This window comes from Ascaphus truei, chromosome 2 (genome assembly GCF_040206685.1).
Source record: "Ascaphus truei isolate aAscTru1 chromosome 2, aAscTru1.hap1, whole genome shotgun sequence".
Taxonomy (NCBI): Eukaryota; Metazoa; Chordata; class Amphibia; order Anura; family Ascaphidae; genus Ascaphus; species Ascaphus truei.
In genome coordinates this window covers 135,172,691-135,193,086 of record NC_134484.1, presented here as the reverse complement: position 1 = coordinate 135,193,086, position 20,396 = coordinate 135,172,691, and the positions used below count along the sequence as shown (strand labels likewise).

At 43.3% G+C, this 20,396-nt stretch overlaps 1 protein-coding gene across 2 annotated transcripts in view; it reads left to right on the top strand.

The window, feature by feature from the left end:
- The window catches only part of YES1 (YES proto-oncogene 1, Src family tyrosine kinase), a 55,301-nt gene that overhangs the window by 17,042 nt on the left and 17,863 nt on the right, over positions 1-20,396 (top strand). Inside the window, exons 2-4 of one of the 2 annotated variants that reach the window (XM_075585250.1) lie at positions 9,624-9,711; positions 14,937-15,206; positions 19,137-19,236. In XM_075585250.1, the coding sequence (XP_075441365.1) occupies positions 14,942-15,206; positions 19,137-19,236 (365 nt within the window). In that variant the 5' untranslated portion in view covers positions 9,624-9,711; positions 14,937-14,941. The remainder of the gene's footprint in view (positions 1-9,623; positions 9,712-14,936; positions 15,207-19,136; positions 19,237-20,396) is intronic. The other variant, XM_075585249.1, reaches the window with a different exon arrangement.

Genomic DNA, 20,396 nt, shown 5'->3' with positions numbered 1-20,396 from the left:
TGAGATCCAGGATAGAGCTTTGTTCCGAATACCAAGAGTATGGAGAATGTGGAGGAGAAGAGGTTGGTCCACGGTGTCAAATGCTGCAGAGAGGTCGAGTAATATGAGCAGAGTGTAATGACCTCTGTCTTTGGCAGCATGGAGGTCGTCGGTGACCCAGCGTCGCCTGAAGCCGGCTGAATTACGGTAAGTGAGTTACAGAGGCGTCGCGCAACCCCACGGTATTTAATTTAAATGCCTTGGGGAAAAGGGCGGGTCCTCTGTAACTGCCGTGCCCCCCCCCCATAAAAAATTTTTTGCCCCCGGCCTAGGATAAGGGCACATGTTCTACAAGACAGAAAAAAAAATCTATACAGTCCAATTCTTTCCTCTTGCTATTTATGTTATGTCATTTCCCAGAGTCTCTTGCTGCAGTGGGAGCACTTTATGCTAGGAGATAAAGTTGAAAAGCAGGGTTGCAGACCTGTCCCAGCCATGTGAATACGGGGCAGGGTTTTTGTCTCTTTTTTTTTAGCCACCATAACTTTTTTTTAAGGTGTGGTTGAAGCCTATCCCAGTTTCAAATTGCAAAGCCAGTATAACCAGCCTCACACTGAGGATACCCAAAAAGTCGAAACAGCTGTCTGTGGGTAAGTTTACTGGCTATGCACTTAAACCCAGGCTGTGCTGGAAAGCTGTGCAATGCAGCAGGCATAAGCTTATAGGGGTCCATGCCAAAATGGATTTGAAGCAAAGGTGATTGTGTGCATATTTGCATGTAATTTCCCAGAATCCCTTGCTACAGTGGAAGCACTGTATGCTAGGAGATAACGGGGGAAAAGCAGGGTGCAGTCCTGTCTGAGATGTGAATGTGCTCACAAGTGGTATTTTTATTTTCTGTTTTGTATGTTGGAAATCTGTTTTTTGTCGAACAAGCCGAAGAAGGGATTCTATAGATGCTAACATAGAAATGTGTTGGGTTATGAGTCTGTTAGGATTGTCACAAGCCATTCATTATAAATCCCAGTTTGTCATTGTTCACTACCATACTGTATATCAGCCTTTCCAGGCGATAAATGTAAAATATGTGCTTTGGCAATGAAAGGAATAGTAAATCTCTAAAGGTAATTTTTTTTTGTTTTTTTTTAAATAGACTTTATTGTAATCTTCTAATAGGTTTCAGGTGACAGAGAGCAGGATACAATACTAAAGGTACTTTTAAATACACCTGTCATCATAACAGAGCACTGTTGCAAAAGCTTTCACTGCTGACTTCATCTTGGAATAATGTTTAGAAAGAGTGAGTATTTGGTGCACTTCCAGTAATACTGTAAACTTGTCGACCTAAACTTGTTTCTAATGAAAACCAAAAAAACAAAATCGCACTAGACTGCCAAAAATCATGGTTACCATGAATCCCCAGCTGTTGTGTAAAGAAGATGACTTTCTGCTTTCAGTAAGATCTGCATTGTTATTGGATCTTAAAGCAGCAATACTACTTATCAACTTTATTTTCCCTTTTCTTATTTGTAAAGCATGTGACAATGTACAATTCTACATTCTTACCTAAGGCCGCGCTTATAGTGCGCGCGACGGGTGACGTCACCCGTCGCCGCAAGCGAAAGTTGTAATTCGCTTTGCGGCGATGTCGCGGACGACCAGGGCATTGATTGGTTCAGAGGCTGTCACATGTGGTGACAGCCTCTGAAAAATCAAATTTGACCGGCTTTCAAATTTCGCGTTGCGCCTACTATAAGCGCACTCGACTGCGGCAATACATTTGTTTTCGGGCAGAGTCGTCGTCACTATAAGCACAGCCTAAGCTGGCAATCGTTTGGTGCTCCAGTTATACATCTGTAAAAATCCTGATTGTGTGCCTAACATAATGGCTGCTTCAGTCAGGTGTCGCTCAACAGCTACAATGTATCCTTATAAATACCAAGGTAACATTATCTATTACAGTTTACAGCTCAAACTGCTGGGAACATTTGCAACAAATTATCCCAAGCAGGAAAGGGTTGCACTGCATCTTGCATCTTGCACTGCTTGGGAGGTGGGCTAAAGTCTGCTATAGAAATCAAAGAGTGCTTTAAAACGTATTCAAAATGGCATTGAGATGAATTTAAAAAAAAAAAAAAAATAAATTAATGCAGTCACTGTCTAATAATACAGAACTGATTTATTTAAAAAAAGGAAAAACATAAGATATCACGTTTTGCTGCTTTAACAACAGCCTTAGCATATTTAGCCTTTAATTTCAAACGAAGGATGACTTAATGTTGCAATTAACTGTAGTGTCAAACCATCCAGTCCCTTTTTCTGGAAAGAAACTCTGCCAAGCTCTCTCGCTTCCTGTTATCTTGAACAGACATAATTGCTACTTTTATAAGGAAAAAAATGTAATGTTCAGGCAAATGAACCACCTTTTTATTGCTGAAGGCTTTGATTCTTTTGTGGACGGAAATCCAACCACTCGGTGGAAAAATAACAATGTCAGCTCTATTTTTTAACAAGGCTCACACTAACCACTTGCAGATGGTTACTGAGAGAATTTTGTGCAGAAGATAAAAATGTTGCACTTGGTTTCTTGGTATCGTGGTAGGTGGCTACATTGGATTATGTCAGTGGTGGGCAACTCCAGTCCTCAAGGGCCACCAACAGGTCTGGTTTTCAGGATATCGAAGACTGCACCACCTGTGCTGAAGCAGAGATTCTGAAAACCTGACCTGTTGGTGGCCCTTGAAGACTGGATTTTCCCACTCCTGGATTAAGTTGTGCTTTTCTTTGATCATGGCAAGGGCCTTGTTACTGAAAGATGCTAAAACTCCCTTTTGTATATTTTATGTAAGGGCTGAACTTAATTCAGCCATGTGGAGTTGAAAATTGGGGTGGTCTGACCAAGTAACAAAGGTGGATCCAAGATGCCAAGAACAAAAAGCATGTTTTCCCTACAGTTGCTCAATGAAAACGTCCCAAGATTTGAGCATAGTCAGATATATTTGCTCAACGTATCTGAAAATTCGAAGTGGCTGCTATCGGCTGAAAACTCCTATTGACTTCAAGTGGGGGTTTTCAGCCGATAATCACCAGAGTCGCCGCTTTAATGCAACTTAAATTGTGCTTGGTAAATCAAGTTTGATGTTCTGTTAAGTTCTTCTGTTCTCCGTTTACTTCACGTTGTGCCTTCATCTCTCTGCTAAAAGTGGATATATATATTTTTTTTCCCGGATCGATTATTTTTATTTCAATATCCTTATTGCGTACTGCACATGAAGTATTTTGAATTGCCAATTATCTGAAAACGTATAAAATGCAATATTGTATCACAGCTATGGGGTTAGTCACTCTTCTGTTTTCCTTGTGAGCTGCAGTGTTGGCAACATTATCATAAATTGGAAAAAGTTGCTGCCTCTCCTTATCTCAGTTCACAGGAGTGGATGCTCCTCACTCTTGTACAATGCTGTGATCTGAAAAACAAGGTATCTTGTGAGCACTCAAGAAGCCAAAACAAACAGTATGGCATTTGGTCACTTCCTTTCCAGAGGAGTGATGCATGTTTTGTGTGTCCTTGTAGATATTTTGAAAGAATACTGACTCAGAGGGTGAAAGGCCAGTAGCACACAGCTTGTGAGTCAGTTTGAGCACAGTTGCTAATGCTTATTTGTGCATGGTACCCATTCCTCACACATCATATCTATATATATATATATATATATATATATATATATATATATATATATATATATATATATATATATATATATTTCTCTCAATCTCACACCAATGGCCGTGGTCAATTTTTTCACATTTGTTAAAAAGCTCCCCAACAAAGAAGACATTTGACTGTCTGAATCCATTAGTGAGGTTATTTTTAGCATTGTTTACGATACCTATCTCACAGTACTGTACATAATGCCATTACAATAGACCTTGAGCTAGTCATGTATTGCCATGAAGCAGTATTTAAAGCTGCAATCCAAGCAATATCTTGCGTGGGTTTTTTTAAATATAAATGACCAAGAGTGTTTTGATTTTTGGTACTATGAGAAAGTACTTGTATCATTTAAAAAAATAAATTTGAAATTACATTTTTAATGTATTATAATGTAACAAGCATTTTTTTTTGTTTCAATAGCAACCATTTACAAAGTCACATCCCCTTCCTCTTCTGAAACAGACTCTGACACACCCGTTTGGGCCTGCCCTCTCTCTAGCAGTGTACCAATTGTATCTAGTGACTGCCTGGTCACATGATCTTCCCCACAGAACTTTGCATCTTTGGTCTTCTTCTGCTGCACTGACAGCCATTTAGTGAACTCCCAAGCTGAGTTTTCGCCGATCGATTGGCAATTTAGCTAATTACTCATTGTATTGATGCACATATTAGTAAGGATAAAAAAATAAAACTGGACTGTTGCTTTTAAAGCGTGATCCTAGTAGATGCAGCTTGGCAACTCCACCTTCATTACGCTCACAAAAAAGTAACATTTTTACATTTATTGCGAACAAATACATACAATTACAGACGGCCATTCAAATAGTTGCAAAACACAACAATATGTATACTCTTCTACCAGCTTGTCAATGATAATTCTGTAAGCATATTTAATTATACCAAAGCATTAATAATAAATAAAATAAAAATCTAGTGTTGTGATGTTACCTTTAATAACAACTTTCGTTACATAGTCATTTCATGTTTTTGTTGCCTTTCATCCTGCTTCAGTCCTGTTTCCACGTTGTGTTTACAAAAAAAGCCATACAAGCTGGACAAATGGAATAATAGTCGATTATATTTCAATCCTTGAACAGTTAGATTGAAGAACTAGGCACAAATACTGTATAACCATCACAGCTCATAACTATCAAGCCACTGCAGGACACCTCAGCAGTGCTGCCAACCAAAACATTAATCGGAACATGTTGATTACTTCTAAATCTATCTGCCAGGATAAACGTTCTATAAAAAGAACATGCACAATTGCAAAAAAAAAAATATATATCTCAAGTCTTGGCCAATCCTTTGTGGAGGCAAAATATATCTCGCCAGGTATTTATAGGAGTATAGTGACCCGCACACGTGCCATACATTTTCAACAATTTGGTATTAAAAGTAGGGGCTTGGTATTTTATTATTTTTTTACCACAAACATTTGCAGAAGTTTCTTTTTGTGGAGATGCCTTATTGAATAATGGTGAATTTACAGAATAGTGAAAAACATAATTCTTTCCTCAGCATTTTCTGGATATATTTGTATTACTGCTTGTGTTGGAGGGGAATTATTTAATGCTGCAATAAAATAAGTTTTACATGCATACTCCAGTCCTCAGACGCAGCCTGTTCATCACTCCAGGTAGCATCCCTCTCTCATTCAGTTTCGCGAGACTTGTAGACAGCGCGTAGGTGTGTGTGTACATCTGTGTGTGTACATCTGTGTGTATCTCTACGTATGTGCATCTGTTTCTATATCGGGGGTGGCCCACTTCAATCCTCAAGGGCCACCAAAAGAACAAGGTTTTGGGGATATCCCTGGTTCAGCACAGATGACTCAGTCACTGCCTCAGCCACCTGTGCTGAAGCAGGGATATCCTTAACCCCTTACCTGTTGGGGGCTCGGAAGGACTGGACCTGCTCTATATGTATGTTTTGTATTTGCCCCACAAAAGATTGCTTTCTTTTGCAAATTATTTGAGTTCATTGAAGCGAATTCCCATTATTGGGAGTTACTGTATATATGAAAGTATTTTTCATTGAAGGGCAACTGGATTATAGCTCTTTTGCCCCTTTAACCTTTTGCTTGAAAGACAGGCGGTGGCACCACGGTGTCAGGCCATTTAAAGAAGAAATACATGGAATGTCCTGCTTGGTAATTAATGATAATTACTTCTTGTACATCTAATATCTTAATAGTTAATATCAAAACAAGAGCATAACCATGTTCTGTTCTCGCTGGTTTTTCATACAAGAAAAAGCCCTTTAACAACAACAAAAATTGTAAGTAAAAAGGTAATCAAAAAAAAACAAATCTTAACATTTCAATCTCTTGCCAGGTGGGAGTTTAAAGTCCCTTTCACCGCAGAAGGCATTGAATAAAATGGTGTGTTCACACCTGCTGTTGACATTCCTGAGGACAAATGTCCAAGGGATGTTACGAGAGAATGTTCCTTGTGGATTGATCTCAAAATGTAATGCGATATATCTAGCCCCTCATCCAACCACCTAAAATTGAGGGTAACGTTACATGCCTCTGTCACTGCCATTGCTATTGGGAATTGTTCTATAGTAACAGGCGGCGCCCTAAATGTCAGTCTTTAAAATACCGCTTGGGAGAAAAAGCTCTTTAAAGGAGCACCTGTTAACCATGTAGTTCTAGTCTTTTTCCTTCTGGGTATTAGGAAAGCACAGGCTTTAAGTACCTGAATTGCTGTTATTCAGTATTTCTGCAACTTTTTTTTACTGATACAAGAGGAGATTATGATGCATGTTTATTTATTTATTTTCCCCCACAAATACTTTTAATTAGAAATATAGTAGTATTTCCTAGCCGACCTATATGTGTGTTTGTAGATTGCATCCTTTTATTGGGAGAGATTTGAATTCCATTATATTGAGAATTGTATCACATCATGCCTCAGGGTTTAAAAGAGCAATTCATGCGCTTTTTTAAAATGTAGTTACCCTAGGTTTGAAGTAGGGGGTCTCCAGAGCTGAACCCCATTAATTTCAGCTCCGGAGACCCACTGCTTCCAGAGATGCAGACCTCGGAAGGTGGTGCCGGTATCATGGCCAAGTTTCTCTGTACCTGTAGCTCGGTCACACGAGCCAATAGGAAGCTTCACCGGATGACATCACGGCTTCTTATTGGCCCGCAGGGAATGGGAGCCTTGAGAAGCGTCCATTACACGATCCCTGCCAGCCGAGCCGGAGTGGCCACTGGGACCTACTACGGAGGTAAGTATATCTGGAAGCAGGGGGTCCCCAGAGCTGAAATGAATGGGGTTCAGCTCAGAAGACCCCCTGCTTCAATTTTATGTTATTGATGCGAAAAGATGTTTAGTGCACATTTAATGCCACAACAGCCTCTTGCAACACTTGACATATAAATATGTTTAGCCCCTTGAGAGGCCCAAGATGTAGTTAAAAAACACATTTTGTTTTGCTTGGGGAGAGGGCAGGATGCATTCTACACGGATGGCGAACCGTAGGGGGATGACTCCCTTCCATCATCCGTGACAGAGCGTTGACGTGATCACTCAGGTGCCGCAACCACTTCAGCACTCAAAGGGGATAAGGCAAAACATTTTGTATTTTTTAATTTTTTTTGCTTTACAAATGTGTTTCAAATTCTTAAAGCAAAAATACGAATGGGGAAAAAATGGAGCGCTCCAGTTTCCAATGACACCATGGAGCATTCTAGGTAAAACCCTCTTTGACTCTACTAACCGGATGATTTTGACAACAGTGCCACAGCTGTCGCCTTGCGTAGATTCAAACCGTGACATGCCTTGTTTTGGGCGAACCTGTTGTAGCAGCTGTACTGCTGTTGAGGCTTTAAATATGACATTAAACTTGCAGCACAGCTTCCGCAAACTTCAACGTATCTGCTAACACTTTGAAGTTGGTAAATGAAGCTTTCTTGATCATTGGTGGATTCTTAAATGCCTCATTGTCATGCACTTTCTGAGTCAAAAATCGCCACTACCGTATATGCACACTAACTGTTAACGTGCGTGTTTACATACTAAATGGCTGTAGACGGCTTTTCTAATTAGACGTAATCCTCTTAACTGAGAAGTCTCAGGATAGTTTTTCTGGGCACGGTGCTAAAAATAGGTCCACGGCATATCCCAGGTACATGAATCTTGTCTGCATAGAAACTTTGTATCCCACATTATGGGGGGAGATTCATGAAGCACCAAAGCGTGGGTATCGCACGCCGAGCCGACGTTGACTGGCATCAATGGTAACACTGGATAGTGATGTGAGATCCTGAATTGGTGCTTACTGGATCTCCGCCTGTGTTCTTTTGTAGGCTGTAGTACTTTTTATTGAAAGTGTACGTTTTTACTAAGTGGTGCTATTCTAGAGGAGATGTTCTGGTTCTGGAACATACCTTACAGCTTATTGCTCCAATACTGTAAAGAATCATTTGTTCTAAATCTTAGTACACAAAACATACACTCCAAGCACGTACAAAAACACAACATGCGTTTGCCTTTGTAAGGCCCGGGCCATAGAGGGGTGAGGAGTTCCGAGCCGCGCTGACGCTGAGGCTCGCCTGCTGAAATCTGCGCGATTTCATGCCGCAGGCGAGCCAGCGGGCGCGATCGGAGGCGGGGGGAGACTGAGGGAGACGGGGCAGTGACGTCGCTGGGCCAATCGCCCGCGACGCACTGACGTCGACGTCACGGCTCTGACGTCACGGCGCCGTGACATTGACGCAGCTCAGCGCTGATTGGATGTTTTCAGCCGACAGCGCGCTGAAAAACAGCTTGGCGCTCGGCTGAAAACTCCAGCGTCTCAGCACGCCTGCGGACGCTCGCGTGAGCCCCCTCTAAAGGCATCCTCATTGAGGATGCAGGGGCTAAGCGCGGAGCGTCCGCACGGCTCAGCACGGCCTGTCCTTCTATGGACTCGGCCTAAGAGTGCTGTGTTGCATTTTATTATCTGCAAGCTCAATGTATGGGGCTGCTGTATAACCGTGAGCCATAGTAGTATGACACTACTAGAGAGAGAGAGTGTATCGCTGTGCTCCGTACAATGACCATGCTGAAATTAACGGGGTTCAGCTCCGGGGAGCCCCTGCTTCCCGAAGTACTTACCTCCATAGGAGGTGCCGGTAGCGGGTCCGGCTGGGCTATGGGGAGCTATCGCAACAGCGGCTTAAATGTCCCCCGTCACGCAGACCAATAGGAAGCCGCGATGTCATCCCTTGCGGCTTCATATTGGCCCGCGTGACCGGGACCTTTAAATCTGCGGAGCTGCTGCCGGCACCCACTATGGCGGTATGTATCTCGGGAAGCAGGGGGTCCCCGGAACTGAAATGACGGAGGTTCAGCTCTGTTCTGATGCTTTCACAAGCAGTTTTCAATGTTAGTGACTGCATTTCATTGAACTTGTTGTGGCACCTTTTCTAATGGTTTGCTTTACAAGGCTTTCTAGAGATCACTGCTCCTTTCAAAGAAGAACCCCGAATTGTGGTGGAAATCTGCACTTTAAAACAATTTCATGTACAGACACTTCAGTTCTGGATAGGCTTGGGGTACTGCATCTAAAGACTGCAAGAGAATAATTCTGCATAAAAATAAGAACAGTTAAGTTTGTTATATTTTTAAACGGGAGAATAACCTTTCCCTCGACCTCCAAGATGGTGCCCCATCCAATGATCTAATTTATGTTTTATAAAAATAATTAGTATTGTATGTGAAGTATAACTTGTCATGCTTTTTGTAGTCAGGCACTGGGCCTACATTTTAAAAGCAGTGAAGCAAAGATGAGTAATGGTTGGCAAGGTTTGACAATTCTTTTACTTTTATCACAATTCTGACTATGGCCTCAAGTTTTTATGTATTTATTGGGAATTTACAGAACATGATTGTCTTCACTGCAAACTTTTTTTTTTTATGTTACTGCTTACCCTCAGGAAGACGCAAGCAATAGTGTGGCAAAGCATGAATCCTATTTGTGTGGGGAAAGAATCCACCCAAAAGGCAGCTGAAAGCCCCTTGAAGGTTGGTACTGCCAGGGAGAGATTATGCATTCTTGTTTTAGCTTCTCTGCCAGTAACATCAGGACAGATGTTCTTAATTATAGTAGGGTTTAGTTTGCAGTTGTTTTAATGTAATACAGTATTAGGAGCTTTTCTCAGTTAAGACCCAGCTTGGTGACTATCAACCTACTTAGAAAACCCAAGCCACGCCACATTTTAGGAGTAAACAACGAATCTGTGCAGCCTAGCTAATTTCGACCAATCTTTCGGCAAAACCGGTATTCAACATTGTTATTAATGCTCTATGAATGAAAGGCTTTCCATACACGTGCATGCTAATTTGAAATAATGATATAAATCAGCAATCGGCGGCAATGATGTGTCCTGACACCGAAAGCTTGTGTTTATCACAGACTTGGAAGCCATTTAAATTGACCATATCTCTTGTAAGCAAAAACAAAAACCGAATAGAAACTCTTAAGGCCTGTAATATAGTGCGCGTGTGCGCTACAGTGTCAATTAGAATTGGCTTTGTCCATGCCTGGCGTTCTATACTTCAGCTGCGCGTTGAGCCGGCAGATCGGAGGAAAGACCTGGAAAGTATCTTTTCGCGCTGCTGCCGTTGCACGTCACGCTCTATTAGCCAATCACAGTGAGGCTGCAATTACTTTGTATTTTGTGTCCTTTCTGAACTGCTCCAAATAACAATAAATTTACAGTTACATCTTTCGTGCCTGAATTTAATAGATGGAGATTTAAAACATTTGGATGATCTGGAAAACAGATTGAGAAAAACTAGCTGAATTGCGCATAGGTTCGCTCCTAGGTTTCCATTCAAATTACAACTATTTTAATCATTAAAAGTTTTAAAAATGACAATACACTGCAAATGTTTTTTTTTATTAAGCACTTTACAACCCGAGTAACCCCTCCTTCTTCCAGATATCAGTAGTTAAAGTAAACCATGGTGAGTACGTGTCATTATGCTGTCGCTCACAGCACAGCACAGACCTGTACACACACAAAGTGTGTGATGCACGAGCATTAGCACACGCGCGCTAGCGCGCCAACTATAAGACAAGCCTATAAGTGCAGATTGTAAAATAATACAGCAATTAGACCGGAGTCTATGTGAAGGGGTTTAAAAGGTCAGTGATAATGCAGCTAGTGATAGAGAGGGCAAATAATGGATACCAGTATAGGGTTGAGAGAATTCTCACCGGGTGTCTGCCTCAGTTCTCAGGCTGCATCCAGGGTTGCAGCAGCCGTGCGAGGCGCGCTGAGGCTGAGGGAAAGCGGGTGCTTTCCCTGGCCTCGGTTCGCGCGCCATCCAGGGACGTGTCGGGGGGCGGCCAGTGACGTCACGGAGCTGGTTCGCCCTCATTGGGCGAACCGCTCACGTGACTTGCCCTGCGCTTCCTTGAGCGCTTGAAACTAAAATATTGGATAAGACCTACGCTTCCGCATGCTTGTGGAAGCATGCGCGAGCCCCTGCTAAAGCCGCTCTCATTGCGGCTGTAGGGGCTCACTGGTAAGCGAGAGCGCGCCTCAGCTTAGGCGCTGACCATGCCCGAGGCCTTAGGCTAGGGTCCCACTGTAAGCGCGCCTGGCGTCCTGGCGGCCCATGCACAGCGCTAGACTGCGGTCTGTATGCAGAGTTCTCAGGCGCGTGGGTGGGCGTGGCCATGATGGGGGCGTGGTCTAAGCGGGCTGTGCAGTCTCCCTTTCACTTCTCTACCACATACTGTAGACAGAGTTACATGCACAGAAGAGGAAGGTTTTTCAAGAAGCCATAATCCTGAAGCGTTTAAGAATTTTTATAGTGTGCCTGAGCCTTTTTTAAACATCTGAATTTCAAGTCGACATGAAAGTGTAAATCATTTCTCACAGGTGAGGTGTAAACAGCCGCGCGTCGGGAGAGCAGGGACTTTGTTCTTTTTTCCTTTTATTAAAGGGCTTCTTCTGTGAGAGATTACATTCACTTTCTGCAGGTTACAGATCCACCCCCCTCCCCTGTGCATGCCAGGCTGCCGGCGATCTCCCCTCTTGATAGGTGTAGGTGACGGAGTGTCTCACGTTTGTGCAGTAAAAGTTACTGTCACTAAAACACTCTGCAGGACACTGACTCAGAGTTTAAGTGTAATTGTACCAAATCCAAGGGACAGGAACCAAAGCACAATAAAGCAATAGGAAAAGATCTTACACTCAACCATGGGCATAGCTCATATAAACCTTACAGATGCGTTCACCAGGGCTGTACTGCTGCTTTAACAATACAACAAAATTCTACTTCATTACAAAGCTGTTGAGGAAGGATACACCCCCATGCCGACGATCTCCCCTCTTCATTTGCTCCCTGGCGCACCACGTGACGCGTCACTGCACAGGATCACCATCTGGCTGACGCGTCGCAGGGAGCCGGGGAGCGAGGCGCCACTGGAGACAGCTAGGGAGGAGGAATGGGGCTGGTGGGAGGCGCACACGCGGCCTCGCACACGCCGCCGACTGCAGCGGGGGCCTAGCCGTAGCCCCTTGATTTAGACTGCAGTCGGTGCGGAGTAGCATTACGCACGATTGTGCACCGTCATTTATGGTTCCAGCTGATCTGTGTAGATCAATTCTGCTGCTCCTCCAGAATCACCTCCACAATCCCCAATGGCACCCACTCGATCCAAAGTAGCAAAATTAAGAGGTGAATAGATCAAGGTACTGCCGCTCAGAGGAAAAAACGGAGGAAACTCACCAGAAAAATTAGGTAAAATCAAATTATTAAATTACATGAATTTTTTTTTTTAGCTCCTCCCTTGCGTTTCACGCCCCCTGTGGCGCTTTAAAAAAAAAAGCTGATAAAGCTCCACATGGGGTGTGAAACGCGTGGGAGGAGGAGCTAATTTTGTTTAGTTCATGTTCTTTTATGTAGTTTTTAATAAATTGATTTTACCTCATTTTTCTGGCAGCACCTTGATCTATTCGCCTCCTTCATATCTCTTGCAAGACCTGGTCAGTCCTGTTGTGCAGGAACACTAGTGTCAATAGGGATTGTGGATTTGCCAGTATATCAGGAACGTGGCTTTACTTTTCAGCAGTTGCCCGTAGCAGAGTTTGCAGGGATTTTTTTTAATACTGGTGACCAAGATAAGCAAGAGCTGACAGCTCAGCCATAACAGGGATTTAAACAACATTTACAGAGGCTTTTCTTTCCTTATATTTTCAGTTGTGATTTTAATAGCTTTGCAAGACAAGCTGAACATATTGTTTGCTAGTTTGCGGGGCAAAAATGGTTTAGTGAATTTTAAGCCAAATTTGCCACCAACTAATTGTGTGTGTGGTGTGTGTGGTTTGTTTGTGTGTGTGTGTGGTTTTTATTTGTATAGTGCCATACTTGCACATATTGCTTTACAGCAGTAAAAGACGCAACAAAAGAATGAGATGAAATGCATGCAGTACAGTGAATAAGTGCTTCCGACCCAGTGCTAAGTGCTTTCTTCACCACAACACAATCTTAAACACAGCAATTTAAAACAATCCTTGTTTTCTGTTTGCTAGTACAATGAAGTAAACACAATCAACAGAATATTTCAGGATTCCACATGCTCCCTCCTCACCTGCTTATCTCCCACATGCTCCCCACCTACTTTACCTGCTTCTCCCCCTCGCATGCTTCTCCCCCTCTATCTCTTCCCATCCCCTTCGTTCCCTCCCTCTCTCCCTTGACCCTTAAAGTATATCATGTTGCCGACCACTGCTCTCCGTGTTCCCACAGGGTTTAACTGCATTGTTCGTTTCAGTTTCCAGGTTAGCCCCAAATAAAGTATTCATGTCAAGGAGGACAATATGGCCGCCAAGTCAGTAATTGCAAACAAAAGGGAGGAAGGGAAGGCGTGTCTCCATCATAGTTGACATATTTGGTAATATGGGCATCCTCCAGAAGGATTCCACCAGTGTTTGTGTGATGGATATTGTAAAGCCAAGCTGGGGGGTGCACAATAGGGGAGAACATATGTGGCGTGTTCTATTGACCTCTCTTTCTAAAAGAAATCATGAATTCAAAATACAATTCCATGTTTGCAGTGATCGGGTTAGGCCTCGTCCGTGGTGATGCAGCGCTGGCGAGTGCGCGCGCATGCTGCGCGATGAGTTACATTACGGCAATGAGAACGTCTTTGCTGCGTGTGTGCGCGAGCGTCGGCAGGAGCTATGCTTGTAGAGACAAAAAAATTGTCTTGGTAGCATGACGGCAGGGTCACGTGAGCGGTTCGCCCAATAAGGGTGAACCAGCTCTGTGACATCACTGACACGCCTGCCCATCGCGTCTGCCTGCAGGACAGAAAATCTCTCCTGCTACAGGCTAGCGTGACGCCGCGCAAACACCATGGACGTGGCCTAAATTGCCAGTGCCCAAAATGATATTTTTAAGGTATTTCACCAGGAGACAGGATACGTTCTTATTCTAATCTCTCAATTCTGTGAAATGTTACATAGTTACATAGTTACATTGTAGATGAGGTTGAAAAAAGACGTACGTCCATCAAGTTCAACCTATGCTAAATTTAGACGGCAAATACTTTATCCTGTATCTATACTTACTTATTGATCCTGAGGAAAGCAAACAAAAAACCCCAGTGTCATATCATCCAATGATATCTCAGAAGGGGAAAAAGTTAATTCCTTCCTGACTCGGATTAATCCCTGGATCAACATCCTTCCCATGTATACTTATTTAGTATATCCCCGTATACCTTTCCTTTCTAAACAGCAACCGTTTCCTGTTTTGCATTGGTTTGGCTAAAACAAAAATGTTCAAATGCTATTTAAATGCTATTTAAATACTGTATGATCTTTCAAAAAATAAAATGCTTTATAACTCGTCCAGAATCACTTTGGAACTGTTACTATATAAATGTTCGATTAGCACAATCCCATTTTGCATTGATAGAAAGTAGATATAGAGATAAAATATAATCTATATATGTCTTGCCTCTGTTACAATTCTAAGCCTTGGTTGTCAAAGTTAATGAAGACATTTAAAATATGTTAATGTTACATAGCAGATTTTGTTCAATTTAGTAAGACTCAAGTGTTTGTTAAGCGGTACTGGAGCTTTGAAAAGTCACATTTTAACAAGTGAACCACATTATGCTTGAATTAAGAACTATGTAGCAAATCAAGCTAAGATTGCGCTTTTGCTTCCAAATATATTTCTAGTTGTGTAGTATACGTTTCTGATCTTTTTTTCTTTTTCTGTAGGTATCATGGGGTGTATTAAAAGCAAGGAGGACAAAGGTCCATCTATAAAATACAGAACTGAAAACAAGCCTGACCCTCTGAGTGCACACAACAGCCAATATGGAGGTGACCCGACGCTTCCAACCCCGTCCCCTGCAGTCAAAGGACCATCAACAAACTTTAACAGTCATTCGATGACACCGTTTGGGGGGTCATCGGGGATGACGCCTTTTGGAGGAGCATCATCTTTGTTTTCATCTGTGCCAGTTCCTTACCCAGGCGGGTTAACAGGTAAGCTGGTATTGTGCGTATTCATGCCTGAATATTGCATTGTCGGCTGTCCCTAAAATATAGGGCTTAGAGGTCAAATCCCTAATAGCCGGCCAGAAAACAGACTTTTGTAAAGAATGTAAACGTCTAATTGGCTTCCTTAAATAAATCTATCAATAATAGCAGGGAGTTGGCTGCTTTTATTTTTCTGGAAATGTATTACAAGGTGAATTTCTTAGGGGCCCCTGTACAGGGAAGTGTTTGTTAATCAACTGTTTTCTTTTACCCTTTTCCCCACCCTGTTCCCCACCCTGTTATCAGAGAACTAGTAAAGATAAGACGGGGACAGGTGGCTATGGCTGTGCAAGCATTTGAAAACTAGAAACGGGCGAATATATGAGCGCTCTTAATAATGGTTTAATCTGGGATTGTGAAATAACTCCATTAATAAACTTACAATGAAAAGAAGACATTGTGTAAGCACTTGCAGCACACAAAGTGACTTCAGACTAAAGGGAGAAATCAAACTCTCAGCTCACCATGTTCACATACTAGCTTTAGAACATTATTAAAAATACATATACAGTAGATGTCAGATTCAGGTAAAAAAAGCATTGTTGTGGGGAGAGGATTGCGTCTCTCTCATGGAGCGGTCAGATGTGCTCCCCTCTTCCCTCTCTTGTGGGTCCGCGCTTCTTTCTGCATCAGAGCGTTGGGAACAAAGTTAGGGAGGAGGAGGGGAGCGTTTGGCAGCTCTGTGAAGGACCACATGCAGCAGCTGCATCCAAGCATACATGATCTTCTCTTCCGTGACAGGCAAGGACCAGTGACCTGTACCTCCATTCCTACCTCCTCCTTGGACTACATCTTTACCACCCACCCCAGAACTACACTTTAAACCCTTTGCAAGTCTGTCAGTGTGTCCTGCCCCTGAGAAACTCTCTTCCGCTTGCTCAACATCTCTGCCCAGCCCCCCCAAAAAACCTTTCCCTCATTCAACACACCTGCCACAAACACACCTCTGCTCAACCAATCCCTTAAACGCTCCCCGTCCCCCAAAAGATACCAACCCTTAACTCAAACTTCTGGCTTCTAAGTTTTATATATTTTTGTCCACCCCTGCCCTTATATAACCCATAAACAGGTCACTGGCAGAAGAACATTTAATTACAAACACAGTAAGCATTTTATATATTTATTGCCGTTTTTAAATGTAAGACATCTGGCTGCAACACTAGTCATGGCCACATTTTAATAGAGAATTGAAGGGAAAAAGAGGCTAGTTTGATATGCCATTTAGATTTTAGAAGGCATCGGGGTATTTAACTTGCTAACAATGTTTGTCTATGTTCACATTTATTGAGTGGTCCAATGAATTGTTACTGTAGTTTTTTATTTTTTTTATTATTTTAACCGTTTAACCGGTATGTTTAAAAAAATATATATGTATGTATATATATATATATATGTATATATATATTTATGTGTATATATGTATGATATATATATATATATATATGTTTTTATATATATATTTATTAATTTTAAACAAATTTGTTTACGGCTTACTTATTGATTACCATCCTTCTACGAAACCTTATTTGTCAACCATCAATACCTTTCAGTTGTTAATTACCATATAGCCCTGAAACTATCATTTGTCCACAGAAGTTGTTTGAGTAAATCACCCAGTGTCACTAACCAAATGACCTCTCCTGTGCTTATACATGATCTGCAGAAATACAATATGTGAACTTGGTTTGAATTCTATTCTGACCACCTGGTGACCTTGGGCGGCTCCGTTTCTTTCTGTGCCACAGGAGAATGGAGGCTGTCTGTCTCAGGGAAGAATGGCAGAACCATTAGATGTGGCGTTCTAGGTATTCTGCAGCGCAATCTACCAAACACCCAATATTGGTTTGTCAATTTGATCCAAATATCCTCAGTTGAGAATTCAGGCAATTTTGTTTTTGAAGTACTGTTTAGTGACTTACATTAACTACACAGACAGAAAACAACCTAAAAAAGCTGTAACAAAATTCATGTTGGAGTAAAATAAAAATGATTAGGAGTTTGGTGATGTATTTGCTTCAGTGGTCCTGTGTAGACTATAGAGATGTTTGAAAAGGTGGAGCTTGGTTACTCCCAAGATGTCCGCGGTTGCCAGCAAACTATTGTTGTGCAGACAGGTGGAGGGTGTTTAGGGGTCACTTTTTTTTGTGTCCCATAAACAGAATAAAGGCAAGTTATGCATTTACTAGTTGAAGGAAAAATGAGATGTAAGAAAACATTACAACAAAAAACAGACAATTGTCTGTTTTTTGTTGTATACATTTAGCCACGACCACTCCTTTTGGCACACACACACACACACACACACACACACACACACACACACACACACACACACACACACACACACACACACACACACACACACACACACACACACACACCACATAGTATCCACACACACTTTTAATTGTGCTACAATCTCTCACATTTCCACACCTACCCACACCATTTATAGCCACTCCCACTCCACACACACCTTTTTGTAAAGCACTGTATATACTGTGGGCTCTCCATTCATTTTTATTCACACAGATACACACACACTCTTACATCACTTGCTTTCAGGAACCTTTTGACACCTCCAGCCATAAACACATCCACACCGGGGGAAGGACCAGCACAGATAACATTCCAATAGACACTGTTTATAGTATAGCTTTTGCTTGCTTCATTCATTGTAACATCGCCGGAAGAAGAGATCAGTGTATCTCGAAAGCTCGCACAAAAAAAGCATTTCGTTAGCCACAGAACGGTATCATCTATTTATTTTTTGATTATTGATGCTCGGCTAACACGGTACTGATACCTCTACGTGTGTGTGTGTGTGTGTGTGTGTGTGTGTGTGTGTGTTTTTCTCCTTCCCCTGGAACTGCTGTGTAATCTTTGTACAAACTGCACCCTCGTTTCCGACCTTCCAAAACTCACCTAGAAACGCCTCCCAGCAGCCGTTCCACCTCTCGCATTGTTTCTGTAACACTGATGTACGTTGGCAACATAAATGTTCTATTTTAAGCACGGAGTACATTCACAAAGCAGATGTAAAATCTGACATTGTCGATCATTAATATTGAGTTAGAACATTTCTGCTGCGAATGGAAGTAGGAAAGGTCTTTTTGTATTATTGTGTATCGAATGTAAAAAAAGGCCCAAACTATTTGGTTGTATTGATCACTTGGAATGAAACATTTTACAATGTTTTTTTGTTAAGGCCATATAAATATTTTCCATGTATATTTCAACATTTTTGTTCTTACCATTACAATATGTTGTGTTTTTAGGTGAGCCAATTTAAGCCTATAAAAAATAACGAGAAAGTGTCCATGCTCACTAATTATGCATGAAAACATTTATATGTAGTAGTTCACATTAAAATAACAGGCAAGTAGATATGTTCTAGGTGTATGTTATCGGATTCACAGGAACTGCCTGGTTTGGTGAGGGAGGGGTGGGGTAGCTTTCTCGTACCAGACACTTCCTTAAGGCGTAGGGAAAAAGTCAAGGGAAGCACGTCATACGAAACAGCTGCAGGCTAAATTATTATTTAAAGCAGCAGTACTTTTCTCATTCCTCCTGGCGTCTCCCAATGTTGTTGCAGCTTTCTATTGGCTCGGCGAAATAACGGCATATTACTTAGCTTGTGATAACACACTAAGAGAGTCAATATACTCTGAAATGATGGCCCAAAACCCCCCCCATTGAATTGAGTGGGGGATTTACAATCGTCCGCTTTGGGTATATTGAATTATGCCCTAATTCTTATGAAGCCCAGGATAGATCAGATTAAAAAAAGATAGAAATTTGCTTTGTAAGTCAATGTTGGTACTGATTGCAGCTGCACAAACTTTCTTACATGTGTGTTTGTGATCTTCTCCATAGGTGGTGTTACTGTTTTCGTGGCCTTATATGATTATGAAGCTAGAACCACAGAAGATCTTTCATTTAGAAAAGGTGAACGGTTCCAGATAATAAACAACACGTAAGTGATCTCAATAGACTAATTCCATTATTAGATTTATTTAGATTATTAGATTAGAAGTACTTTTACCTCAGTCTAAGGGGGGGTAATGGTAAGGTTTCTTTTTTGTGAGTAGGTTCAAAGTATGTTTTATTCATATACTAGCTGAGAGACCCGGCGTTGCCCGTGAGTTAAATTTCCCGCTAGGAGAGGGGGGGGAAAAGTGGGGGGAAGTGGGTGGAGAGGGGGGAAAAAGGGGGAGGGGTGGGGACAGTGGACAGGAGGAGGGGAGGGGGGGGATAGTGGATGGGGGGGGATAGTGGATGGGGGGGGATAGTGGATGGGGGGGGATAGTGGATGGGGGGGATAGTGGATGGGGGGGGGATAGTGGATGGGGGGGGGATAGTGGACGGGGGGGGGATAGTGGACGGGGGGGGGATAGTGGATGGGGGGACTGTGGACGGGGGGAGGGGGACGGGACAGTGGACAGGAGGGGGACGGGACAGTGGACAGGAGGGGGACGGGACAGTGGACAGGAGGGGGACGGGACAGTGGACAGGAGGGGGACGGGACAGTGGACAGGAGGGGGACGGGACAGTGGACAGGAGGGGGACAGGGGGGAGGGGGACGGGGGGAGGGGAGGGGGACGGGGGGAGGGGAGGGGGACGGGACAGTGGGGGGGGAGGGGGACGGGACAGTGGGGGGGAGGGGGACGGGACAGTGGGGGGGGAGGGGGACGGGACAGTGGGGGGGAGGGGGACGGGACAGGGGACGGGGGAGGGGGACGGGACAGTGGGGGGGAGGGGGACGGGACAGTGGGGGGGAGGGGGACGGGACAGGGGACGGGGGAGGGGGACGGGACAGTGGACGGGAGGGGGACGGGACAGTGGACGGGAGGGGGACGGGACAGTGGACGGGAGGGGGACGGGACAGTGGACGGGAGGGGGACGGGACAGTGGACGGGAGGGGGACGGGACAGTGGACGGGAGGGGGACGGGACAGTGGACGGGAGGGGGACGGGACAGTGGACGGGAGGGGGACGGGACAGTGGACGGGAGGGGGACGGGACAGTGGACGGGAGGGGGACGGGACAGTGGACGGGAGGGGGGGTGACAGTGGACAGGAGGGGGGGTGACAGTGGACAGGAAGGGGGGTGACAGTGGACAGGAGGGGGGTGGGTT